Here is a 26,452-nt window from a genome sequence, read left to right as displayed (position 1 = left end):
GTAGAGGAGAACTGGCTTCACAAGTTCCCGAGGAATGTTGGCTTTATATCTATTCTTATTTTATTATTTTAATCTTGTTTTTGCTTTTGCTTTTGCTTTTTTGAGGGAGGGTTTCCTGTGTAGTCCTGGAACTTGCTCTGTAGACCAGGCTGGCCTTGAACCCAGAGATCTGCCTTTCTCTGCCTCCCAAGCACTGGGATTATAAGTGTGCAGCAGCAGCAGCAGCACCACCGGTCTTGCCGGCTTTTATCTAACCACCAGAAATCCTCTTATGGTCCAGGTTGAGCCCATTTTTGGATATTTGCACTACCTTTTGGAGTTTAGGGAATTGGAGTCTCCTTTGGACCTAACAATTGTTTCTTTTGTTTTCTGACATAAGATCTCCTGTAGCCCAGATTGTATCAAATTTGCTGTGTAGCTGAAAATGATCCTCCTACCTCCATCTCCCAAGTGATGGTATTACAGGTGTGTGCACCATGGCTGGCAGCCTTTGGTGCTCTTGCCACTTGCGATACTCCAGCTGTATTCCATGCCCTGGACATTATGGCTCAGAAAGTTTAACAGTCCAATCCTCCCCCTTCCCCTGCCCCACATGTTTGAGAAACAGATCTAGGACACTGGTGTGCTTATAACTGTGCTCCTTTTGGTAGCACTTATCAGTGTTACTTCGTAAGAAGTCTGTCCCTGTGAAGTCGGTTTGCTCCTCTATAGTGGGTCTGTTGTAACATTATATTCTAGAACATGAATAACAGACAGTAACTGCGTGATACATAACGGGCATTTACAATACTCAGATTCTTGCTACAGGTTTGGAGAAGGCTAACGTACTTAAGATGGAGCTGAATGCTTCAAGTTCCGCTGCGAGGGAATCAGACACAGAAAAACTGCAACTGACAACGCGTGTAGAGGCTTTCTGAGAGAACACGCAATAAGATGTAATTTTCAGGGTCAAGGGAAGGCAGCCGCAAGGTGCAAGCCGGAATCTGCGATACTGACGCCGTGTGGTCTGCTGGGATTTGTAGTTCCTCCTAGGGCCGGGCTCGCAGGAAGATTACAATTACTACACATTTCTCACAAGTAAAATGCAGTATTCAATCGTACAGCACAGAAATTCCAGTACAGGTTAGACATACACGATGACATCCTCAGAGCAAAGCACCTACAGCCGAGGACAACTTTTCCGAGCGGCGTCGCGTACGCAATGCCGGCGCCCTGCGTGCTGCGGCTGCCTCGCCTCCGGAAGAGGCGACCGGCTAAGCGGTCTAGGGACGGTCCGCGCAGGCGCAGTGTCCCCGGGCCAAGATGGCTGCGCGGTGTTCCCCACGCTGGTTGCTAGTGGCGGTGGGGACCCCCCGGCTGCCGGCTGCAGCGGGGAGAGGGGCCCAGCAGCTCCAGAGGGGCGTAGTGACAACATTGACAACATCGGTGGGTCGCAAGCTGAGCGTCTCTGCCTTCGGGCTTTCCGTGGGCGCTCCCGGCCCCCGGGCGCTGCTGACATTGAGACCGGGTGTCCGCCTCACAGGTGAGGGAGGCTGCCAGATCTCGAGTAGCTGCTCCTGGGACTAGAAAGGGCGACTCGCCTCGCTCTGAAGACCAGGGTAGTGGGATGGAGGTGTCTTCCCGATCGAGAGGAATTGCTGGGGACACAGGCATGCAGGAGGCAGAGAGGCCGAGGTGCTGGCTACCCAGAAGCCGTCGAGGGGAAGAGCTGCGTGGAGCCGGAGGTGGTGAAACGCTCCACCTTGTCAACAGTTCACCTCTCTGTCTAGGCCGCTGCTCCCTTGCCCTCTCCCTTCTCTTTTCCTTCACTTTCTAGCATGTAATGGACGAAGCAACTGCCATTCAGTGAGTGCTAGGCACCGAGAGATCTAGGGAGATGCAAGGGCTTGCCCTCGTTTAAGGTCAGAAAGTGTGATGAATTGTCATTTCACAGCTTGCGTCCCTAACATCACATGGTGTAAATGGAGGACATAATCAGCCTTTTAAAAAAATCCTTAAATCAGTGAATGTAATAATGCAGTCTTAACATTTATTGAACACTTACTGTGTATGAAGTATGGTTTCTCAGAGAATATTTAATGTGATATTTCAAAGGCATTGTTACCTTTCTATTCTGTGGAGAAACAGGTTTAGATGTTAAAGAACTTGAAAAAAATTACAAAGTGGAAAGGTGGTAGTCTTGGCATGGCACTTACTTTCCTTATTGGAGGTAATACCAAATCAGTGTGCATTAAGCCTTGACATGCGTTAGCCGTGATCAACAGTCTTGCTCTGTAAAAAACATTTTTAAAGTTATTTATGTATATGTGAATAAAGGCCCGAGGCATCTGACCCCTGGAGTTACAGGCAGTATGAGCTGCTGTTCTTAGGGGCTAGGAACTGAACTTGTGTCCTCTACAAGAGCAATATGTGCGCTTATATGTTGGGCCCTCTCTGTCCCTCGTGATACTTTCTTATACTGTGTTATACCACTGCAGTGAGAGTAAAGGAACCAGGCACTGAGCTTTATTATGTTTGGGGTAGTTCCAGGGATCAGGCTAAAGCCTCATGCATGCCTTTTTTTAAATTATTGCACCTTTGTGTGAGGGAGACATAGAGACCTAGACAGGCTCTACATATTGCTTCTACATGCAAACATAACTAAAGAACTGCAGTCGGCTTTCCTTAATTCAACCCATAGGCTAGGATAGAAAAGACACCCACCTGTGATAGTTACCTGTGGTTGTCTACACGGCTTCATGTAAGTTCTCTGCTGATGGTGCTGAAGCTGCTACAGTTGCCATACTTAAACTTTTGCCACTTAACAGGTCTATCCTCTGGACAGTGGAAGGAATGGGGTTAACCAGCCAGGCAGGTAATATCTTCTCCAGTCTGACTGAAGAAACAATAATAATCTAATAGCTCCTTCTCACTTTATTCTGATCATTCCTGCTTCTTCTCTTCTTTTTATTCCTCAACTTCTTTCTGCATATGTTCCACTTCTCTGGCTGTTTTTATGTTGTTTGTTTGTTTGTTTGTGGGTTTTTGTTGTTGTTGTTGTTTCAAAACAGGGTTTCTCTGTGTAGCCCTGGCTGTCCTGGAACTCACTCTGTAGACCGGGCTGGCCTCGAACTCAGAGATCCGCCTGCCTCTGCCTCCTGAGTGCTGGATTAAAAGTGTGCACCACCACTGCAACTTGGCTATGTTTGTTTGTTCTTGTTGCCATTGTTTGTTTTGTTTTGTTTTGTTTTGCGAGACAGGGTTTCTCTGTGTAGTTTTGGTGCCTGTCCTGGATCTCACTCTGGAGACCAGGCTGGCCTTGAACTCACAGAGACCCGCCTGGCTCTGCCTCCCAAGTGCTGCCTGGCTCGTCCTCGTTGTATTTAATTGAAAACAGTGTCATGTATTCCAGTCTGGTCTAAAACGTTATATGTAGTTCTGATCATCTGTTTCCTTTTCCCTAATGCTAGGATTATGAGCATGTGCTGATCATGAACCAATATGCTGGGTTTATTCAGTGCTGTGACTCAAACTCAGGGCCCTGTGCATGCCTGAAAGCAGTGTACCTACTGAACGATATCCCCAAGCTTTGCCCTCATTTGATGCTCATTGAGTTTGGCCTCTAGTGTGATCAGAAGGGAGCAGACCCTCTATCTGAGGCTTGTTTGTTCTTTCACAGGTATTTCATAGCTGCTCATTTATTTGTCATTTCCTCTTGTTGGACAAATTCCTTACTAACTTACTTTCTTGTTTCATTTCCAGGAACAAAAAGTCTCCCTTTTGCTTGTACTGCCTCCTTCCACACAAGTGCTTCCTTGGCCAAAGATGATTATTACCAGATATTAGGAGTGCCCCGAAATGCCAGCCAGAAAGATATCAAGAAAGCCTATTATCAGGTCTGTACTGGTCTCAGATTTACTGACCAGCCTATAGAAAGATTGCTGGTGATCTTTATATGTGTGTGTCTATTTTATTTTAATTTTAAAAATTGTGTGTATGTGTCTGTTTACGGACATGTACACAAGAATGCATATGTTCACAGAGGGCAAAGGGTGCCAGATGGTGGTGTTGCACACCTTTAATCCCAGCACTCAGAAGGCAGATCTCTTGAATTTGAGGCCAGCCTGGTCTACAGAGTGAGTTTCAGGACAGCCAGGGATACACAGAGAAACCCTCTCTCGAAAAACAAAAACAAAACAGAGGTATTAGATTTCCTTGGGACTATAGTTATAGGCCACTATGAACCATCAGACATATCTGGGAATTGAATTCAGATTTTCTGGAAAAGCAATATGTGCCCTTAGCCACTGAGCCATCTCTTCAGCCCAGGTTACTATTGATCTTGTCTGGTCCTTATTGACTTGGTATTACCCACTCAGGCAGCTCACAAGCAGCTGATCCTGCCTGTGGAGTTATCTGAGAAAGATGCATTTGGTGCACGGTGAATGTGGTATCAGTTAATGCTGCTGTGTTTTTTTTGTTTTTTGTTTTTTAAGATTTATTTACCATGTATACAGTGTTCTGTCTGTCTGTGTGCCTGCATGCCTGGAGAGAATACCAGATCTCATTACAGATGGTTGTGAGCCATCTTGTGATTGCTGGATATTGAACTCAGGACCTTGGAAGAACAGCCAGTGCACTTAATTGCTGAGCCATCTCTCCAGCTCTGCTGGGTTTTTTTTTTGTTGTTGTTGTTTGTTTGTTTGTTTTTGGTTTTTTTGAGATAGTGTTTCCCTGTATAACCCTGGCTGTCCTGGAACTACCTCTATAGACCAGCCTGGGCTCAAACTCATAGAGATCCATCTGCCTCCCAAGTGCTGAGATTAAAGGTATATGCTATCACTGCTTGACTAGTCAACTATTTTTTAAGATTTATTTATTTTTAATTTGTGTGCATGTATATTTACCTTATGTATGTATGTGTACTGCAGGCTTGGTGCCTTCTGAGATCAAAAGAGGGCATCAAATCTCTTGAAACTGGAGTTTCAGACAGTTGTGAGATGCTACATGGGTGCTGGGAACCAAATCCAGTCTTCTGCAAGAGTATTAAGCCGGGAGGTGGTGGCGCATTCCTTTAATCCCAGCACTCAGGAGGCAGAGGCAGGTGGATCTCTGTGAGTTTGAGGCCAGCCTGGTCTACAGAGTGAGTTCCAGGACAGCCAGGGATACAAAAAAAACAAAAAAACAAAAAAACAAAAACAAAAAACCCCTGTATTGAGAAACCAACAACAACAAAAAATAAATATTTTTTTTTTGCTGTCTTACGAGAGACAGATGCTGTAAAGAGGCATAACTGCAGCAAGTTCGTTGCTCCACTTCATATCTATAGTAATTTACTTTCCTCTCCCTTAGCTTGCCAAGAAATACCACCCGGACACAAATAAGGATGATCCCAAAGCCAAGGAGAAGTTTTCCCAACTGGCAGAAGCATACGAGGTAACAGCCTGTCGTGGCACCTGGTCCAGTGCGGTGTACTGTCCCTGCTGAGGTCTTAGGCTAGTTCTGCTAACTTAGAATCTCAATGAAGAAACAAGGCTGGTGAGACCAGTGGGCATATGTACCTGCTGCCAACTGAGGACCTGAGTTCAATCCCCAAGACCCACATGCTGGACAGAGGGAAGCAGCTTGCACAGATTGTCCTCTGATCTCTACCTGAGTGCCATGACAGACACCCACACATGTACACAAAATAAATAGATGTAATTAAAAAAGAAGAGAGACCAGGAATGATGATATAGCTGTAATTCTAGCACTGGTGAGGCTGAGGCAGGAGAATTTCTGCAAATTTAAGGCCAGCCAGGGCTGCACAGCCCTTCTCAATACAAAACAAAACAGGAATAGGATTCATCTGTATCATTGAAGCTCCTCAGGTAATTCATATTGATAGATTATTTATTTTTTGGTTTTTCGAGGCAGGGTTTCTCTCTAGCTTTTGGAGGCTGTCCTGGAACTTGCTTTGTAGACCAGGCTGACCTCGAACTCACAGAGATCCACCTGCCTCTGCCTCCCAAGTGCTGGGATTTACAGGCGTGCGCCACCACCATCTGGCTTATTTATTTATTTTTAAGACAGGGTTTCTCACCGGGCGGTGGTGGCGCACGCCTTTAATCCCAGCACTCAGGAGGCAGAGCCAGGCGGATCTTTGTGAGTTCGAGGCCAGCCTGGTCTCCAAAGGTGCAAAGCTACACAGAGAAACCCTGTCTTGAAAAACCAAAAAAAAAAAAAAAAAAAAAAAAAAAAAAAAAAAAAAAATCTGTATAGCTTTGACTGTCCTAGAATTTGCTCTGTAGACCAGGCTGGCCTCGAACTCAGAGAGATCCACCTGCCTCTGCCTTCAGAGTGGTGGGATTAAAGTTATGCACCACCACCGCCGAGCCTGATAGATGATCTTGAGAAATCCTAATTAGACTGAGTCAGCCTTTATTTGGCAGCAGTTGTTAAAGTAAAAGACCATATCAAAATACAGGGGGAGAAAACCAGGCATTGGTAGCACAGACCTTTAATACCAGCAAAGGCAGAGGCAGGTAGATTTCTGTGAGTTCAAGGCCAGCCTGGGCCACAGAGTGAGATCCAGGAAAGGCATAAAGCAACACAGAGAAACCCTGTCTCGAAAAACCAAAGAGAGAGAGAGAGAGAGAGAGAGAGAGAGAGAGAGAGAGAGAAGGGCTGGAGAGATGGCTCAGAGGTTAAGAGCACTGACTGCTCTTCCAGAGGTTCTGAGTTCAATTCCCAGCAACCATCTGTAATGAGATCTGGTGCCCTCTTCTAGCATGCAGAAATACATGCAAATAGAACACTGTAAACATAATAAATAAATAAATCTTTTTTAAAAAAAAAGAATGCAACATATTTTTGCATCATTAAATATTCCACAGAATACATGAATGTAACACATCTTAAGCTAATTTTTCACAACATTTCCCCCTTTGGTCTTAATAAAAATGAAGAGAGATTTTTGGGTGGCAGCAGCAGTGGCAGCGCACGCCTTTAATCCCAGCACTTGGGAGGCAGAGGCAGGCGGATCTTGTGAGTTCAAGGCCAGCCTGGTCTACCAAGTGAGTTCCAGGAAAGGCACAAAGCTACACAGAGAAACTCTGTCTCGAAAAACCAAAAAAAAAAAAGAATTACTTTTACAATATTCAGTACATTTGTATATAGCAAATTCAGAGAAAATGCTCCATTATTTATCTTACCTTAGTGATTCCAAAGTTTTATACCTAATTTACTTTCTATCATATTTAAGGGAAACTATTACTCAAACTATTTAGTCTTTAACTTCATCAAAGACCCCAGAAGGGTGTAGTATTGCCTAACAGAGACATTTGGCTGCCTAAACAGTCTTCCAAAGTTCCTCTGCAATGTTGGGGCATCCATCTTTGGTTGCAGGCCTAGAATATCTGGTAGACTTTTCAGTGAAGCAGGAAATTTGAAGGACTGTCCCGCCTTGTATTGGCAAAGTTCATCAGTCACTTTCCTCTGTATCCTGCAGAATATCTGACAGACTCTTCTGTGAAGCAGGTGTCTCAACAGTCTTTTACTGGTGTCCTGATTGTCCAGTCTGTATAGCTTACCATCAGCAGTCAAGGCAAAGGCAGTTTTTTTGTCCAAGATTTTTCCTCCTATTATTCTCTCTGTCAGCCCCACCTATCCTTTCTCCTGCCTTGCTATTGGCCGTTCAACTCTTTATTAGACCAATCTGGTGTTTTACATAGGCAAAGTAACTCAGCTTTACAGAGTTAAACAAATGCAACATGAAAGACATGCAGCATGTCTTATTAAACAAATATCCCACAAAATAAATGAATATAACACATCTTAAGCTAATATTCCCCAACAGGGTTTCTCTGTGTAGTCCTGGCTGTCCTGGAACTCACTCTATAGACCACACTGGCCTTGAACTCAGAGAAATCCACCTGCTTCTGCCTCCTGAGTGTTGGAATTAAAAGACATGAGTCACCATGCCAGGCTCATAAAAATTGTTTGTAAAAAAGATCAGTTGCTGAAAAGTCCCACAATGGCACCTATAGGCTGTAGCATCAGAGAAACTGGTAGCTGCTCAATTTAAGAAGCTGGAAGCCTCTGATGGAAGGCCAGTGACAGTAGCCTGGTCTGGGGCTGCAGGCCTGAGTACCTGAGAGTGGCTGAAGCCAGTGTGCATTCAAAGGCTGAAGAAAAGCTGGGCATGGTAGCTTATGACTTCAATTCCAGCAGTTGGGGGGCAGAAGCAGGTGGAGTTCTGTGAGTTCTAGGCCAGCCTGGTCTACATAGGGAGTTCGATAACCAAGGCTACATAGTGAGCTCTTATTTCAAAAAGTCAAAATAGGCAAATAAAAAGTTGGTGAAATAGTCTGATGCATGTGGGTCACACGCCCAAGAAGGGTAAAGTGCTGCCGAGAGTGAGCTGCTTGCTCTGCTCTTCCTTGTTGGGTACTGCTCACGTTCAGGTCTCCCAACACGGTTCCTTAACCTGCGTGCCAGTCCTGGTTTTTTGTTGTTTGTTGGTTAGTTTTGAGACAAGGCTAGTCTCAAACTCAAGGAATTCCTCTGCCTCAGCTTTTCAAGTGCTGTGATAACAGGCAATCTTCACCTTTTCCATTTTTGTCTGGAAACGCCCTCAGAGACATGTCAAGAAGTATGCAGCCAGGTTGGCAGTGCTCAGCTTTAATACCCTCACTTGGGGAGGAAGACTGGTGGATCCCTGAGTTAGAGGCCAGCCTGGACTATAGGAGTATCCATGGCTACACAGAGAAAGAAACCCTGTCTCAAAGGACAAAAGAAGTATGCTTTACCAGTTTTCTACCTTAAACCAGTGAAGTTGGCAGAATTAGCCATCATACCATGAAAGGTATATTTGATGGCTAAGTGTTACTTCCTCTCCCACCCACCCCCACCCCCACCCCTGCTTTTGTTTTTGAGACAGGGTTTCTCTATGTAGCTCTGGCTGTCCTGGAACTCGCCCTGTAGAGCAGCTGGCCTCAAACTCAGAGATCCTCCTGCCTCTGTTTCCTGAGTGCTAGGATTAAAGGTGTGTACCACTACTACCCACCTAATTTTTACATTTTTTTATTTTTCTGTTTTTATGGCTTTGAGGACCAAACCCAAGGCTGTATGCATGCTTAATAAATGCTCTACCACTGAGCTCCAATGTGATTTTTGTTTTTTATTGAAACGGTGTCACCGTGCAGCCCAAACTGTCTTTAAACTCAACTCCCTGCTTTAGCCTTGTGATTGGTGGGATTACAGGCGTTCACTGCCCACCATGCCTGGCTTTTGTAGATGTTTGGCACATAAGACCACTTGGTAAATATGACAGACTGACTTGGCATGAGCTGCTGTCTGAGCTCCTCAGCCTTAGAAGACCCAGAAATGCCTCATTGCTGTGTCATTTTTCATCATAGGTGTTGAGTGATGAAGTAAAGAGGAAGCAGTATGATGCTTACGGCTCTGCTGGCTTTGATCCTGGAGCCAGCAGCTCGGGGCAGAGCTACTGGAGAGGAGGTCCCTCTGTTGACCCTGAGGAGCTGTTCAGAAAGATCTTCGGAGAGTTCTCATCGGCGCCTTTTGGAGATTTCCAGACTGTGTTTGATCAGCCTCAGGAAGTAAGTTTCCATTTCTTTTTTTAAAATAATTTTTGTATTTTTGAGAAAAGGTTTCACATTGTAGCCTTGGCTATCCTGGAACTCACTATGACCAGGTTGACTTTGAACTCACAGAAATCTACCTGCTGCATTAAAGACATGTGCCATCATGCACAGCGTTCCTTATTTTAAATGATCAATTTTTATTTATTTATTTGTTTGTTTTTTCTGTGCGTTGTTTTATCTATGTGAGGGTGTCAGATCTCCTGAATCTAGAGCTACAAACAGTTGTGAGCTGCCATGTGGGTGCTGGGAATTGAACCCAGGTCCTATGGAAGAGCCACCAGTGCTCTTAACCACTGAGCCATCTCTCCAGCCCTATTTATTTATTTATGAGACAAGGTTTCTCTGTGTAGCTTTGGAGCCTTTCCTGGAACTCACTCTGTAGCCCAGGCTGGCCTTGAACTCACAGAGATCCGCCAGGCTCTGCCTCCCAAGTGCTGGGATTAAAGGTGGGTGCCACCAATGGCTGGCTGAATGAACAATTTTTAAGCTAAAGTGAGACACAGGCTTTTAGTTTCTGTTTCTCAGAAAGGCAATGGAATGATTCAGAAGCAGTCATTTGGCAGAAAGCTAGGAATATTTGAAAAATCCTTTAGGTAGTAAAGGATGTGTATGTTGTGACAGCTGTTTAATCATGCAGAGCTGAAGGCCCTCAGAAACCGTAGTAGAGTGATTTATCTAAAACAGTGGTTCTCAACCTGTGGTTCACGACCCCTTTGGGGTTGCATATCAGATATTTACATTATGATTCATAACAACAGCAAAATTACAGTTATGAAGTGGCAATGAAATAATTTTATGGTTGGGGGTCAGCACAACATGAGGAACTGTATTAAAGGGTTGCAGCCTTAGGAAGGTTGAAAATCTGTTACTCTAGGAAAGCTCTGTCCAGCAGGAAGATATTGGGACTCTTTCAGAGCTTTGTCCTAATGAGACATTGTCAGAGTTGTGGAAAGAAGAGAATGATCAAGTTACAATTATGGATCATTCAAGGTTTTTGTTAAGTATTATTCTAGTTTTTATGCTATTGTAAGAAAATATCTGAGACAACTCAAAAGTGGAAAGTGAGGCTGAAGAGTTGGCTCAGCAGTTAACAGCACATGTTGCTCTTGCAGAGGAGGACCTCAATTCAGTTCCTAGCACCCTCATGATGGTGAAAAACTATGTGTAACTCCAATCCAGGGCATCTTACTTCCTCCTCTTCTCCTTGGGCACTAGACACACGTGGTGCATACATGTAGGAAAACAAAAGAATAAAGTGTAAAGGCTTCTTTTGGCTTATGATTTGAATGAATGGTCTCTTGAACCCATTGTTTCAGGGCCTGTGGTAAGGCAGTGTGTTACGTGGAGAGTGAGGGAAAGCTGCTTATCTGATCTAATTGTGAAGGAAAGGAGGGCAGACTGGCAGCCCCAAATCCTTTTTGAGGACACATAAAATCTTGAGTGACATAAAAATCTCCCGCCAACTCTACCTCTTCAAGGTCCCACTACCTCCCCCGTACACTAAGATGGAAATGAAGCCTTGGGCCTTTTCTAGATTTAGGCCAAAGCAAATGCTGCATGCAGGTGTTAATCCCAACTTCAGCTGCTGAGTAAATTTTCACTTAATACGTGTTAAAATCTGTATATGTAAAGCTAGATCAGCTAAGTGAACAGCACCCATTCTTAGCTGGCAGAGTCTACATTACATATGTTTGGTAGATATAGAGTAACTGCAGGCCAGTGCCCTCCTGTCCTGAAACAGCATCACTGCAGTCATTGTAAAGCAGTAACAGGCCACGCCTCACTCTTTTAGTACATCATGGAGTTGACATTCAATCAAGCTGCCAAGGGTGTCAACAAGGAGTTCACTGTGAACATCATGGATACCTGTGAGCGTTGTGACGGCAAGGGGAACGAGCCAGGAACCAAAGTGCAGCATTGCCATTACTGCAGCGGCTCCGGCATGGTAAGGATGCTCTGGGCCCTCCCCACTCCTCTGGGTAATAGTCCCTGTTACCCACCTACCTGTGCTGCCGCAACCATTCTCCCTCTGTGCCAGAGGTCCTTTATTTGGATATTCCTGGGGCTCAGGCTGGGTGCCGTGGCACTGTGTAACTGAGGATGACGCTGAACTTGTAATCCTCCTTTAGCTTCCAAGTGCTGGTTCCACCCTGGTTTGTTTTGGTTTTGTTTTTTGTTCTTTTCTTAGGGAGTGGAGATTAGAGGAAGGAAAGGGTCTTAATCTTTAACTCAGGCATACTACTAGCATTAGACTCTTGAGTACTGGGATTATGAGAATGTGTCATCATGTCTAGTTATAATCCCACCCCATCCCCCATGCACATCTCCACCCCCATCCCCAGACAGGGTTTCTCTGTGTAGCCCTGGCTGTCCTGGAACTCGATTTGTAGACCAGGCTGGCCTTGAACTCAGAGAGATCTGCCTGCCTCTGCCTCTTGAGTGCTGGGACTAAAGGTGTGCGCCACCACCACCTGGCTTGCCTGGTTATAATTTTTAAAGTTTTTTTTTTTTTCCTTTGGAGCTGAAGATTGAACCCAGGGCCTTGCGCTTGCTAGGCAAGTGCTCTACCACTGAGCTAAATCCCCAACCCCAGTATTTTTTATTACTACATTTATTTATTTATTGTATGTGCATATGTGCCATGCCCATATGTATGATTCAAAGAACAATTTGTGAGATTCAGTTTTTTTCCATCATGTGGGACCCAGTGTTTGAACTCAAGTCATTAGCCTTGGTGGCAAGTGCCTTTACCTGCTGAGCCTTCTCCCCAGTCCATTTTATATGTGTTTTGTTATTGTTGTTGTTTGATTGTTTGTTTTGAGATAGGGTTTCTTGGTGTATGCTTGACTGGCTGGTCTCAAAGTCACAGAGATCTGCCTGTCTCCACCTCCAAGTACTGAGATTGGAGGTGTGGGCCACCACTGCCTGACTTTTTTATTTTATTTAATGAGACAGGGTCTGGGTGTGTAGTTCTGGCTGCTCAGAAACTTTCTGTATATACCATACTAGCTTCAATTTCAGAATTTTTCTTCTGTACCATGTATAGGCATTTAGAGTTCTTGGGGCTGTTTCTAGTTGATGAGCATGTTCTTAGCATGCTCAAAGCCCTGAATTCATATTTTGTTCTATTTGAGATAGGGTTTAATTCTAATCTAGGCTGGCTTGGAACTCAGTATAGACCCCAGGCTAACTTTGAACATGAAGCAATCTTTATTTGTCAGCCTCGTTGATGCTGTGAAAGCAAATGTGAGCCATCATGCCCAGCTGAAACCTTGATTCAATCCCAGCACACATATACACCCATGTACATGGGGGATGGCACAGAGAGAGCCAACCACAATGATATATAAGTTCATTTAAAATTTTTGACTTCAGAGCTGGGTGTGGTAATATATACTCCCAGCACTTGGTAGGTGGAGACGGAAACATCAGAAATTCAAGTTTATCCTCTAGTATATAGCAAGTTTGAGGCCAGCCTGGGCCACAGGAGATATTATCCCTCTTCCTCCACCAAAAAAACGAAGTTCAAATTAGCAGTGTGAGCGCCTATACCTGGTTTCTTTCTTTTTAAAATTTTTTTATTTATTATGTATACAGTGTTCTGCCTGCATGTATCCCTGCATGCCAGAAGAGGGTACCAGATCTCATTACAGATGGCTGTGAGCCATCATGTGGTTGCTGGGAATTGAACTCAGGACCTCTGGAAGAGCAGCCAGTGCTCTTATCCATGAGCCATCTCTCTAGCCCTATACCTGTTTTCTTAGGCAGTGTGTTTTGTAGCAGCACATGCACACAAGAAGTCCGTTGTTGCCCCTCCTTCCCTTCACTCCCTTTCTCTCTCACTTAAAATTGAAGATTATTGCTGGGCAGTGTTGGTGCTCACCTTTAATCCCATTGCTCAGGAGGCAGGTGGATCTCTGAGTTCGAGGCCAGCCTGGCCTACAAAGCAAATTCCAGGATAGCCAGAGCTACACACAGAGAAACACTGTCTCAAAAACCAAAACCAAACAAACAAAAAAAGATGATTATTCTTTGAAAGTTTCAGACATGTCTATAATGTATTTTATTCTTATCCACCCTTCTCATTGCGGGTGGGGAGTGAACAGAGTCTCTTGCAACCCAGGCTAGCCTCAAATTTACTATGCAGCTAAGGCTGACCTTGAATTCCTGATCTCCTGCCTCTACCCTCCTTGTAGACCTGTGTCACTTAACCTGGATATAAACACTTAATAAAGCACTTTTAGGTAAAACAGTGTACCCGCATATTCAGCATTTTCCTTCTGCTCCTCAGGAAACTGTCAATACAGGCCCTTTTGTGATGCGGTCCACATGTCGGAGGTGTGGTGGCCGGGGCTCCATCGTCACAGCTCCTTGTGTGGTCTGCAGAGGAGCAGGACAAGCCAAGCAGAAGAAGCGAGTGACAATCCCTGTGCCTGCAGGTGGGCACTGCCCCGAGGTGGGCCAGCTCTGTGGTGTCCTGTGTGCATGATTGCAGAGCTAGACATAAGGAAGGCGTTTGGTGCCCGGGTCAGAGGAGCAGCTAGAATCTGTTGCAGTTTTCCTTTGTACCCGTCATTCTTACAGTATACCCACTCTGCTCCCAGATGGGATGCTGCAGCCTGTCCCAGTTTCCTGTCCTCTGTCTCTTCTGTTCTCATGCAGTGAGGACTAGCCTTAACAGGAGACAAGCTAGGTATATGTGACACCTTTGATAAGTCTGAGGTCAGCCCGAGATACATGGTGAGACCCCATCTCCAAAATAAGACAAGAGTCCTGGTCAACTGGGTTTCCTGGTAGACGTTGCTGTGGGAGCCCCACCGTAACTGCTGTTTGGAACTTTTACTCTCCTAGGGGTTGAAGACGGTCAGACTGTAAGGATGCCTGTGGGAAAACGAGAAATTTTTGTCACATTCAGGGTAGGTGCTTGCCTGTCAGCTTCTGTTGGGTCCTTGTTCTCTTGGAGTGGGGAGCTGAGATTGCTCGTTGTCGTAAGGTTCATGGGCACAGTTGGTACTGTTCAAGTTCAAGGCTGCTCAGGCATGGTTATTGTTTTCATGTCTGGATGCAGAGAATAAAGCTTCCTCACAACACTGACAAGTTAGAAACGTAGCCAAGTGCGGTGGGGGTGCACACCTTTAATCCCAGCACTCGAGAGGAAAGGCAGCAGAGCTCTGAGTTCGAGGCTAGCCTGTCTATACAGAGTGAGTTCCAGGACAGCCAGGGCTGTTCTGTAGGCCAGGCTGGTCTCGAATTCAGAGATCTGTTTGCCTCTGCTTCCTGAGTGCTGGGATTAAAAGTGTGCACCACTGCTGTCCGGCTACTTTGCCTTTTTCTTTATGTGAGATATTTCATTATTTGACTCAAGTACTAGGTATAGTGCACATGCCGGTAATCTTAGCACTTGGGATGTGGAGGTAGGAGGATCTTGAGTTCAAGACCAGCCTAGTCTATATAACAAAACCGTGTTTTTTTTTTTTTTTAATAATTACTTTTAAATATGTGCACGTATATGTGTGTCAGGGGATATGTAATATGTACATGGGTGCAGGTGTTTAAGGAGGCCTGATTCATCAGATTCCCTGAAGCTGGGGTTTATAGGTGGTTATGAGCCACCTGACATGGGTACTGGGAATTGAACTCAGGTCCTCTGGAAGAGCAGTACATACTTTTAACCACTGAGTGAGCTTTCTCTCTAGCCCCTCCCCCCAAAAGGCTGTCTTTAAAAACAAGACTAAAAAAGTAATAAGACTCAGGATGTAGGTAAAGTGCCTTGTGTACACAAAAGCCTGGAGTTCAGTCAATCCACACTGTATAAAACTGGCCATGGTGATGCACACCTGTAATCCCAGCACTTGGGAGGTAGAGGCTGGAGGATCAGAAGTTCAAAGTCATCCTCAGCCTCACAGAGAATTTGAAGCCAGCCTGACTTGATGATCCCCTATCTCAAAATATATCCCCCTCCTCCAAATACTAAAAGTACACCCAGTGGCAAAGCTGGGTGTAGTGACACTTACCTGGAGTCCCACTGCATGCAAGGCTGAGGCATAGGTTACCTAAGATCATGGATGTGGAGCCTACTTATAGTGAGATCTTCTCTCAAACCAAAGTCAGCGCAGTACATTAAAACAGCGTGAAGAGTGAATCCTCCCAACTGAGAAATCAAAGGGGAAGGTTGGTGCTGGGCTATGGTTTAGTGGTAGTGTACCTGTATGGGCAAGGCCCTGTGTTCTATCCCCATCTGAAAGATTGTATGTGTGAATACATGTGTGTGTATGCATGTAGAGGACAGAGGTTGATGTCTGGTGCCTTTTTTGATTCCTCTCCCCATTTATTTATTTATTTATTTAATTTATTTATTTTTGTGGAGCTGAGGATTGAACCCAGGGCCTTGCGCTTGCTGGGCAATCACTCTACCACTGAGCTAAATCCCCAACCCCTCCCCCCTATTTTTTGAGACAGTTTCTTGCTAAAGCTGGAGCTCATTGATTCATCTAGGCTTTTTGGCTGGTGAGCTCAAGAGATCCACCTGTACACACACACACACACACACACACACACACACACACACACACACCCCTCAAGAGATCCACCTGTACGTACACACACACACACACACACACACACACACACACACACACACACACACACCCCGTGGCTAGGATCACAAATGTGTACTGTCATGCCCAGCTTTTACATGAGTGTTGTGGATCCTCATACTTGTGTAGCAGGCATTTCCCTAGGCCCTGTAAATCTTCATATTCTTACTATTTATTTATTTTGGGGGTGGGCGTTTCGAGATAGGGTTTCTCTGTGCAACTTTGCACCTTTTCTGGAATTCGCTTTGGAGACCAGGCTGGCCTGGAACTCACAGAGATCCGCCTGCCTCTGCATCCCGAGTGCTGGGATTAAACGCGTGCACCACCACCGCCTGGCCTTTATTTCTTTTGTAATTGAAAGGTTTTGATAGAGACTGAGGAAATCTAGATAGTGCCCTGCTGTGCAGTGTGCATGGAGGATGTGTCCCTTCAGAGCCTTGGGGTGCTCCAAGGTACAGGTCTTCCTGTGCTATCTATGTAAATGAAAAGGGGTTAAGTGTGTGAGGCCCTGAGCTCAGGTCTGGGAAGACACAGGGCTGATGTCCAGCCTCAGGCAGCACCTTCCACAGTGGTCACACGTATCTTCTCTTTGGCATTAGGTACAGAAAAGCCCTGTGTTCCGGAGGGACGGCGCAGACATCCACTCCGACCTCTTCATTTCAATAGCTCAAGCTATTCTTGGGGGTACAGCCAAAGCCCAGGGTTTATATGAGACAATCAATGTGACGGTAAGAGGTCATAAGGACAGCTGTCTTTGCACCCTGGTACCTTGTCGATCTTTTTCTTTTTCTGTCTCCTCCTTCCTCCCTCCCTTCCTCCCTTCCTTTTCTTGCGACTGATGCTTTTTATGTGTCCTCAGCTGACCTTGAACTTGTTATCCAGTTGCCTCAGCCTTCCATGTGCTATGATTACATGCATGTGCCACCATGCCCAGTTAATTTTTTCTAAAATGGGAAAGAAATACCTGAGTGTCCAGCCTGTCAGGGATTCTGAGAGTAGAAGAGACATTGGAGCCTGTGACACTAAGAGCTTCAGGCTGTTCCTTGAGTCGTGATCACAACTCCAGGCCTTTCTCTTTACTGTTGGCAACGGCTCTTGGTCTCCTCTTCCACTGGTCAGGGTCCCAGGAATTGAGGGCCTGGGTTACACACTGCGGTAGGTGCTCTTAGTTCGTGGTCTGTCTTGGGGAGCAGGTGTCTTAGGGGCTGTGTCTTAATCTGTTGAGCACCAACTGATTTGCTTATTTTCATGTGCACTGGTGTTTTGCCTGCATGTATGTGTGTGTGAGGATGTCAGAACCCCTGGAACTGGAGTTAGACAGTTGTGAGCTGCCATGTGGGTGCTGGGAATTGAACTTGGGTCCTTTGGAAAAGCATCCAGTGTTCTTAACCACTGAGCCATCTCTCCAGCCCCCAGACCATCTCTAGTTTTAATTGTAGCTATAGTGGACAGCCCCCTGTACCCACCCTTATACCACTGTATTTACCTCAGGGCCTTCTCCAGCCTCTGGGTTTGGAGACTTTGGGCCTGTCTTGGGCCTTGGCAGTGGTCACTGGGCAGACACTCGCCTGGAGACAGTCTGCTTCGCCAGGGTCCTTGCTGTCCAGCCCCTGGGAGTACTGGAGCAAGCTTAATCTCACACCTGCTTTCACGTTTGTGCTCCTAAGTCTTTGCTTCACTCCTCACATCTGTTTCATGGACTCAGCTCTCTCACAGCTGTGTGGCTAGCTCATTCTGCACACCGGTGCAAATCCTTTTTTTGAAGACGTTTTCCTCTGTGTAGTTTTTTATTTTTGGACAGTGGGAACCAGGGAACATCAGCGTATTCCTTTCTCAATAGATCCCTTCTGGGATTCAGACAGACCAGAGGATTCGCTTGTCTGGAAAAGGCATTCCCCGGATTAATAGCTATGGCTATGGCGACCACTACATTCATATCAAGATCAGAGTTCCAAAGTAAGTGTTCACTGAGACTATGGCCAAGACCGCCAGACCCCGTCCACACAGATGCAGCGAACAGGTTCCCTTTGAGCCATTTACATATCAGGCCCAGCATGTAGCAGTTCAGCTGCCCTTTGAGCTCTTGGCTTGGGCAGGTTTTTTTTCTTCCTTGAGTCAGTTTTGTTCAGCCTGTGTTTCCCGTCTGAGCAATGGCCATAGCAGGCTGGCTTCATTGAGTTGTGGAAGTATAAAAGGGAATGAGAACATAGATGCTAAACTACTGATGTGTTCTGGGCAGAATGCTGTGGCACCCAGCATGGGTGTGCCCTACTCCTCTGCCTGCTGCTCACAGGCACCCATAGAGCATGGATACCCCATCCCCACCCTGTAAGTATCTAGTATAACAGTAATGACGATTGAAACTACTCAGAGTTTTAGAGAGAAGCTCTGACATGTGACCCTTGGTCCCTCATCACTAGCTTGATGTGTACCCTGCCTGGCTCAGAAACTTAGCTGCATTGTGTCCTTTCAAGAGCTGCCTGGAGCAAGTGCTTGGCCACTAACTGTTCTTTCTTGGTCCACAGGAGACTAACCAGTAGGCAGCAGAACCTGATCCTGAGCTATGCCGAGGATGAGACTGATGTGGAGGGGACAGTGAATGGTGTCACCCACACAAGCACTGGTAAGGGGTCTGGGAGTAATGTGGTGACATAAGGGACCTCTGAGTCTCTGAAGGATTGACAGATAGTTTGGAACCTTGAGTTTTCATAGGTCCCCACAGGGTCATGGGAAGAGGTGTCCTGTGGGAGTGTGACCATATCCCGTGGAAGTGCCCCTCTTTCACGGCATGCATGTGCTTAGCCAGCACAGGATCGCCCCTGCCCAGCAGCTCTGAGACTGCCCAGCAGCTCTGTCTCAGAGCTGCTGTTCTGAGTTCTAGGCTTGGTTCTGCCATTTGCCTTGTGACTTTGGGCACTTCCCTCCAAGAGTTCTTTGTAACAGCTTAAGAAGGAGATCAATGGGACAGATCTGTGCCTTCCTGACCTCGAACATTTTTACCAGGATTCCAAAGTAAACAATGGTAACAACAATGTAAAAATCCTGTCAGGACAAAGGATAGCTTTGATTGAATGAACAAATTTGTTACCCAAACGTATCAAATGTTATGCTCTGTGAACACAAGTGGTGTGATGTCTAGGCTGGAACTTTGCTGTGGCCCCATTAGCTGTATTTCAGGTGAGACCTCTGTTGACTCGGACAGGTCAGGACGTGCTGTGCCCAGGCTGCACTGGTTTCTACCTCATTGCATCATTTTGTTTTTCTGGGAACCTGGTTGGAGTTCTCGATCTGGAATGGCCTTAGATTGGGGCATGGTAATTCACAGTGGGTGTGCAGAGCCGGGCAGCTTTTCCAGCAGAGTAGAGGAAGGATGAGTCCTTAGAAGTAGATGTCAGTGGAGGTGGAGCTCCCACGGCCTTCCTGTCTATAGCCAACCAAATACCAAATGCATTTATTTTAATGGTTGGATACATAATACATATACTTTGCCAGGCAGTGGTGGCGCATGCCTTTAATCCCAGCCCTCGGGAGGCAGAGCCAGGCGGATCTCTGTGAGTCCGAATCCAGCCTGGTCTACAGAGCGAGAACCAGGACAGGCACCAAAACTACACAGAGAAACCCTGTCTTGAAAAAAACAAACAAAGCAAATATATATATATTACCCTTTGTTCTTATTCATGTTTATTTGTTTGAGATGGTCTTGGCCGTTAACTTGAGATCCTATTGCTTAGCCTTCTGAGAGCTGGGATTAAGGCTTATGCCACCATACCAGCTCATTTGTTTTATCTTTAAACTAAGTAGAAAGTGGGACAGTTGTTCCATAGAACTCTCATTGTGTACCTGTAACTTCTTCCTCACATACCCCCAAGATTTCATAATGTGTGAGATTTGTTCTGCACACAACGGTTTTCTTCTTCTGCCCACCAGGGAGCTAATGTTCTACAGGGCTGGGCTCAGGCTGGGCATTAGCATTTTCCCCATGATCAAGTATTGAGACTATTTTTCTTATATTAATCTGTTGTCATTTTTTTCAAAATTGTATCCCACTGGGAATTTGACTCCCAGCTATGGCTTTGTAAATATGACAAAGTGCTTGCTTGCCTAGCATGCCTGAGGCCTCCTTGGCTTTGATCTTCAGGATCACATGAGCTAGGTGTGGGAGCACAGGCCTGTAACCCCAGCATTTGGGAGGTGCAAGCAGAAGGACCAACGTTCCTGAGTGTCCTTGGCTACATCGAGAGTTAGACACTAGCTTGAGACACATAAAACCACCCCACACTAACAAAACAATAGGAAGAGGCTCCAGATTATGCAGTGGGTAAACGTCCTCGCCTCCATGTAGCATGAATCTTAGAAGGGTCTTATTAATAAAAGCAAATCCGGAGCCAGGTACTGGGTGAACGCTGGAAGATCAGAGAAGCAGAACAAGCCATAGCTACCTCACCTCTCCAGTTCCTCAGCTGATCCTGTTTCCTCAGACCTGAATGGGTCTCAGCTGAACTGCTGCTCAAAAGCCTAAAAAAGCTTAACCAGGCTAGTTCCTGGTCTTCATGCCTTATATACCTTTCTGCTTTCTGCCATCGTTCCCTGGGATTAAAGGCGTGAGTCACCATGCTTGGCTGTATCCTTGAACACACAGAGATCCAGGTAGATTTCTGCCTCTGGAATGCTAGGATTAAAGGCATGAGTGCCACCATTTTCTAGCCTCTGTATCTAGTGGCTGTTCTGTTCTCTGACCCCAGATAAGTTTATTAGGGTGCACAATATTTTGGGGAACACAATACCACCACACTTCCAAGCCTGATGACCTGAGCTTAACCCTGGAATCCACTTAGTGGAAGGAGAAGACCAATCCCACCATGTTGTCCTGACCTCCACATGTACACTGTTGAGCTGGGCATTATTCCACATACCTGCAATCCCTACACTCAGGAGGCAGAGGCCAGAGAATCACCATAAATGTAATGCCAGCCTGGTTTATATAGTGAGTTCCAAGCAATCCCGGGTTACATAGTGAGACTGTGACTCAACACCCCACACCAGAACAGAGGAACATAACAACGCAGTACTGGCTTTGAGTGCTGTTACCTGGGTTTGAATAAGCTGCTCCTGAGGCTATGAAGAAAGTCACTCTTAGAATCCACTTGGAGAAGTACTGCAGTGCGGATAATCCAATAGTCAACTTTTTCTAGAACTAAAATCTCTCTTATTTCTGACATTTAGCAAAATTGTAGGGTTTGTTTGTTGTTTGCTTTTGATTTGGGCTTTTATTTGGCTGGTTGTTTTCAGTTTGGTTTTGTCTATAAGATGGCCTTGCTATGTTGCTGAGACTGGTGTGGAATTGAAGACCCTCTGCCTGAGGCTCATGAGTGGTGGGCACTGGAGTTGTCCTAGAGCGGTTTGCATCCCCGAGCTTCCCTCCTGCCGTATTTCCAGCTGGTGGCATGACGGAGCACTGAGTGCTGCTGTTCTTTAACCTGGAACAGATTGCCTTGGGGCAGTGACCTTCCTGCTTAATCTGAAGCATAGGGGGTCTGTCCCAGGTTTATGTAAAGCACGTTTAGAGCCAGGTGTGTGACACAAACCTATAATCCCAGCTCTCAGGAGGGAGGCTAAGGCAGGAGAATTGGGCATTCAAGGACACCTTGCCTTGAAGTAGCAACAGCAGCCTTGGAAACCAAGGGCTCACATTTGTGTCCCGGTACCTAGGACACACATCCTGCCTCCTCCATCCCAGCTAGTCCTCAGAAATCAGGCTCTGAGAGAAAATGCTGTATTTGTGCAGCACTCAGAACTGGTCACCAGCATGTGATTCAGAATTTCAAAGTCTTTGTGCTGGGAGTTCCTGGGGAGAGTAGGGGTGAATATGATCAAGATACATTATTTTCATGCATGAAATAATAAATTAAGCCTGTGCAGTACTTGGGAGGCAGAGGTAGGAGAATCTTTGAGGCCAAACTTGTCTATAGAGCCAAGGCTACACAAGAAACCCTGTCTCAAAAAACAAAAGAAGAGGAGCAGAAATGGGGGAGACATGGCCCCCCAAATAATCACACTGCAGAAAAGTCCACACGATGGCCACATAATGGCAGCTGTACCCTGGAGTTCCCCTTCCAGAGAACACACACTGCGGGGTGGGATTACATACGGCTAGCAGGGAGTGCAGGGGGTGAAGGAGGGTCCCCAATCTGGCCTTCAAGATTATCAGAAGGATGTTATCAATTTTGAGAGTTCCTTGCATGTAGTCCTAGCCACTAGGACGACAGTGGTTGTTATGTTAGAGGGCAGTGTTACCTCACTCTACCCTTGTTCCCAGATCTGTGCCTCTGAGCTTTGGATACCTCCTCTGATGAGCCTCCATTGACTCAGACCTGATAGCTCTTGGAAGCTGAGACTATTTATTTTATTTTTATTTTCTTGAAATAAGGCTTTACTATATAGCCTTGGCCAGCCTGGAACTCACTGTATCAGCAAGGCTAGCCTCAAATCCAAAGAGATCTGCCTGTCTGCCTCTCAGATGTGGGGATTAAAAGTTATACCATGCTGGGCGGTGGTGGCACACGCCTTTAATCCCAGCACTCGAGAGGCAGAGCCAGGCAGATCTCTGTGAGTTCAGGCCAGCATGGGCTACCAAGTGAGTTCCAGGAAAGGCACAAAGCTACACAAAGAAACCCTGTCTCCAAAACAAAACAAAACAAAACAAAAAAGTTATACCACCACACCAGCCTCTTTTAATTGGTTGTATTCTGTATAAGGGATATATATCAGCAACATTAAAAACATGCTCTGTAAGACTGTTAAGATGGCTCAGCAGGTAAGCCTGCTTGTTCCTAACCCTGACAACCAGAGTTTGTTCCCTGGAGCCCACTTGGTGGAAGGACAGAACTGACCCCCACAAGCTGTCCTCTGACCTCCACGTGTACTGGTCCATGCACCTGTATATGTACTTCCACACACAAAGTAAATGTAAATATTACCAGGCATGGTGGCCTATGCCTGGAGTAATGGAACAGAAGGACCAATAGTTGAAAGCCAGTCTGGGCTAGAGTGAGTCCAAGGTCAGCTTGAGCTATGAGACCTTGTCACAAATAAAGGAAAGCCAAAACAAACAAAATGGTGTTATAGGTGTATAATTTAACTCACAGCAAAGGTTTTTCATCTTTCAAGGTTGGCAAGTTTCTTGTGACGAGGTAGGTAGTAACCTCAGTCTTGGCTCTAAACACCACCCATGCAGCTGTGCATTATCTGCAGCAGTCCGGGTTAGATGCCAGAGTAAAATACACCTCACTGGTATTGTGAGAGACAAGTTGAAGTGTACAGCAGAGGATCCGGTGTAAGAGTGGCTCCCTTGGGTTTGGGGATTTAGCTCAGTGGTAGAGTGCTTGCCTAGCAAGCGCAAGGCCCTGGGTTTGATCCTCAGCTCCACACACACACACACACACACACACACAAAAAAAAAAAAAAAAAAAAAAAAGAGTGGCCCCTCATTGGTTGTCTTGGGCATGTTAATGTGTACAATAGGCAGCAGAAATATGCAGTGGGTTCAGAAACTGGATATTTTCTTGAGGTTTATTGATTATCTTGTAGCCAGTAGTTAAGTGGTTAAGAGTCTGGCTGGGTTTGAGCTTAGTTCCACTTCCTGCTGGCTGGCTTTGGGATTCTAGGTGGACCTGACAATATTGCTTCTGTGTACATGCAGCTGTGATATGTACACATTAAGTATGCTAAGATGATGAACCACTGTGTATAAACTGTGTGGCTTAGCCTCAAGACGTCTGGCATTTAGCGTTGCCTTTCTTGTTAGTGTTCAGGTTACAGACAGTCTCTCTTCCTCTTTTTTCTCATTTCCCTTTTGTGGGTCTCTAACTCCAAGGAGAGTTGTGATGTCCTGAGGCTCTGAGTGTCCCATTTGCTTTACTCTAACACCTGAGAGTGTCCCTGTGTTCCTGGAGTGGCCCTTGGCTGCCATTTGAGTGACAGCCCCTGGGCAGCTAGGCATGGGCAGGTGGGCTGGTGCTTGCTACATGGCGGTGTGTGATCTTGACCTTGGTTCTTTCTGCTGTTTGTGCCCAGGTGGCAGAGCCATGGATAGCTGCGCAGGAAGCAAGGATAGGCGAGAGGCTGGGGAGGACAATGAGGGGTTCCTTTCCAGACTTAAGAAAATGTTTACTTCCTGATACCCTGCTGAGGTAGGAAAACCTGTGAGCTTTCCTCCCTGTTTCCCTCTGTGAACTAATCTCTCTTCTGGTCACTTTAACCAACACTGGACCCACCCTACCGCACCCCAGAAGTTGGGAGAGGTGCCAACCAAAGGTGTAGTATATGTGGCATCCTCTCTTTCCTTGGAGCAGAGCATGTAGTACTTAGCCTTTTCATTCGAATTTGATTTAGATTCCTTCCTAGATGGGTTGAATTTGGGGCTAACTTACAGCCCACCTTATGTCATTTTCCAGGGGCTCTGTCCCTCAGTGGTGGGACCAGCTTGCCCACAGTTCAGAAGGCAAATTGTGGCGGAGCCAAGCCTAGAACTCAGATGTCCTCCACCTCCCACCTGCTTTTTAGCAGCCTGTTGTACCGAGGCAGCACGGTGCTGTGCAAGTCTGGGGCTGCTGAGGAGTAGTGCTTCTTTTCTGTCCCTAGAGACACACTGTTGTTTATGGTCACCCCAGGTCCTGGGGCTCGTGACCCTCGAAGCACAAGCCATTCTCCTGGGGTTAACAGAGCCTCTCCCACAGGGCTGTGTTCTTCTGAGAGGTGGAGTCTAACTGTTTGTCTCCTTGCCTCAGGAAAACGATCAGCTGGAAACTAGATGAGAAGCAGCAACCCCTCTCCATGGCCAGGGCGTCTGACACAGGAGGACCCCAGAACAGCAGCACAGAGTCCTGCCTACACAGCCCTCTGAACCACCCAGCAACAGCAAAACCCTGTGAGGACACCTCTCCGTAGAAGGTCATGGTGACAGCCCCTAGGTAGTGATGTGTGGCCTTCAGGCTGGTGAGATATCCTGTCCACTGGTAGGTGACATGCTTCTGGTTTAGGCAGGGCACAATACTTGGACTCTTCTTGCAGCACTAAAAATAATCTGGAATCGCATGTAATAGAGAGCTTAAAAAAATTAAAGGCCGTGCTTACAGCTTAAAATGAAGCCTTAAGCTGCACAGCATTGTGAAGTGATTAATTCCCTCTCAACAAACCTCGTGGAGGTTCTGAAATATGTCCTTCCCAACAGGGGCGGCACACCCCACAGTGCCATCCTCCCTCACAGGCTCTGCAGAGGATCTGCCACTCCCCTTAGAGTTGGTTTGCTTTTGTTTTATTGAAGGTACCAGGCAGCTGGAGAGTGGGTGCTAGGGCCCTGGGAGGCACAGTTGTGCAACCCAGTCCCTCTATCCACTTCACCTCAGATGGCAGCTTGCCTGACGCTGATTAGATTGTTCTAGTTTGGTGTGGGGGCCATTTCCTGCCCTGTTGGACCAAAGTTACCATGGTCATGTGGGACAGCCTTAAGCCTCTGGAGATCCCACCTTTGCCAGCCAGGGCTTGGTTCTCCCCTCTTCCACTGCTGACATTTGATTTCCAGTGTATTTAAATTACTCAATGGTAAGAATCATTGTCTTTTCCTGTGTAAATGTTGAGGGGAAGCACACCATGCAGAGCAGCGTCACTTCTAGCCTCTGCTGGTAGCATGTTGCAGTTCCGTGTATTCCAAAGTCTTGGAGCTAGTGTAAGACAGGCTAATAAAGAACACTTTCTCTGTAGTTTCTTTCTTTTCCTTTATAATTTACAAAAGTAAAGCATTTCTTAGTGTCTGATTTAAGAATGTAAAGTGATTCTGTATCAATGTAAATAAGATGATCTACTACAAAAGATATTTAAAACCAAAACTGTGGTCATTTCTTCTTTGAGAGCTCAAACTAGCCTCTACAGGTGCCCAGCAGAGGCGGGAGCAGAAGTCAGCCAGCAGCGCCTGCTAGTTCAGAGTCCTCTTGATGCCAGCAAGCAGGGCCTAGTGCCCTGACAGTAGCTCCCTACTCCCTTTCCAGAACAGGCCTGCCATGAGACAGTTCCTCTGTGAGCAAACTCTTGAACCTGGTAGATTACCAAGCCTGGCTGAGAAATGTGCATGTGCTCACTGTGTCCTTCGATGATTTTTCTATTTTTCAGTTTTTGTTTTGCTGTGTAGTCCAAGCAGGAACTTGATACAGAGTTTCTCTGTAGTTTTGGAGCCTCTCC

At 46.1% G+C, this 26,452-nt stretch overlaps 1 protein-coding gene across 2 annotated transcripts; it reads left to right on the top strand.

Annotated features, from left to right (window-relative positions):
- The first annotated feature begins 1,243 nt into the window (after positions 1-1,243).
- Dnaja3 (DnaJ heat shock protein family (Hsp40) member A3) lies at positions 1,244-26,097 on the top strand. 2 transcript variants are annotated; one of them, XM_036197706.1, is made up of 12 exons: positions 1,244-1,522; positions 3,742-3,875; positions 5,332-5,415; positions 9,378-9,578; positions 11,416-11,568; positions 13,915-14,062; positions 14,475-14,539; positions 16,819-16,947; positions 18,060-18,175; positions 18,745-18,842; positions 24,293-24,408; positions 25,006-26,097. In XM_036197706.1, the coding sequence occupies exons 1-11, from the start codon at positions 1,303-1,305 to the stop codon at positions 24,394-24,396; spliced, it is 1,452 nt and encodes a 483-aa protein (XP_036053599.1). In that variant the 5' UTR covers positions 1,244-1,302; the 3' UTR covers positions 24,397-24,408; positions 25,006-26,097. The 2 variants fall into 2 exon arrangements, with proteins under 2 accessions (XP_036053599.1, XP_036053600.1); XM_036197707.1 differs by lacking the exon at positions 24,293-24,408.
- Positions 26,098-26,452: the final 355 nt, after the last annotated feature.

This window comes from Onychomys torridus, chromosome 8 (genome assembly GCF_903995425.1).
Source record: "Onychomys torridus chromosome 8, mOncTor1.1, whole genome shotgun sequence".
In the NCBI taxonomy this organism is placed as follows: Eukaryota; Metazoa; Chordata; class Mammalia; order Rodentia; family Cricetidae; genus Onychomys; species Onychomys torridus.
This window is presented reverse-complemented; position numbering and strand designations above follow the sequence as displayed.

What these genes read in the sequence shown, in the direction of transcription:
- Dnaja3 (XM_036197706.1), top strand. Translation starts at nt 1,303, where the DNA reads ATGGCTGCGCGGTGTTCCCCACGCTGGTTGCTAGTGGCGGTGGGGACC. An exon ending in TGTTTGATCAGCCTCAGGAA is followed by an intron (nt 9,579 to 11,415) that starts GTAAGTTTCCAT and finishes TCACTCTTTTAG; the next exon opens with TACATCATGGAGTTGACATT. An exon ending in ATGAGACAATCAATGTGACG is followed by an intron (nt 16,948 to 18,059) that starts GTAAGAGGTCAT and finishes CTTTCTCAATAG; the next exon opens with ATCCCTTCTGGGATTCAGAC.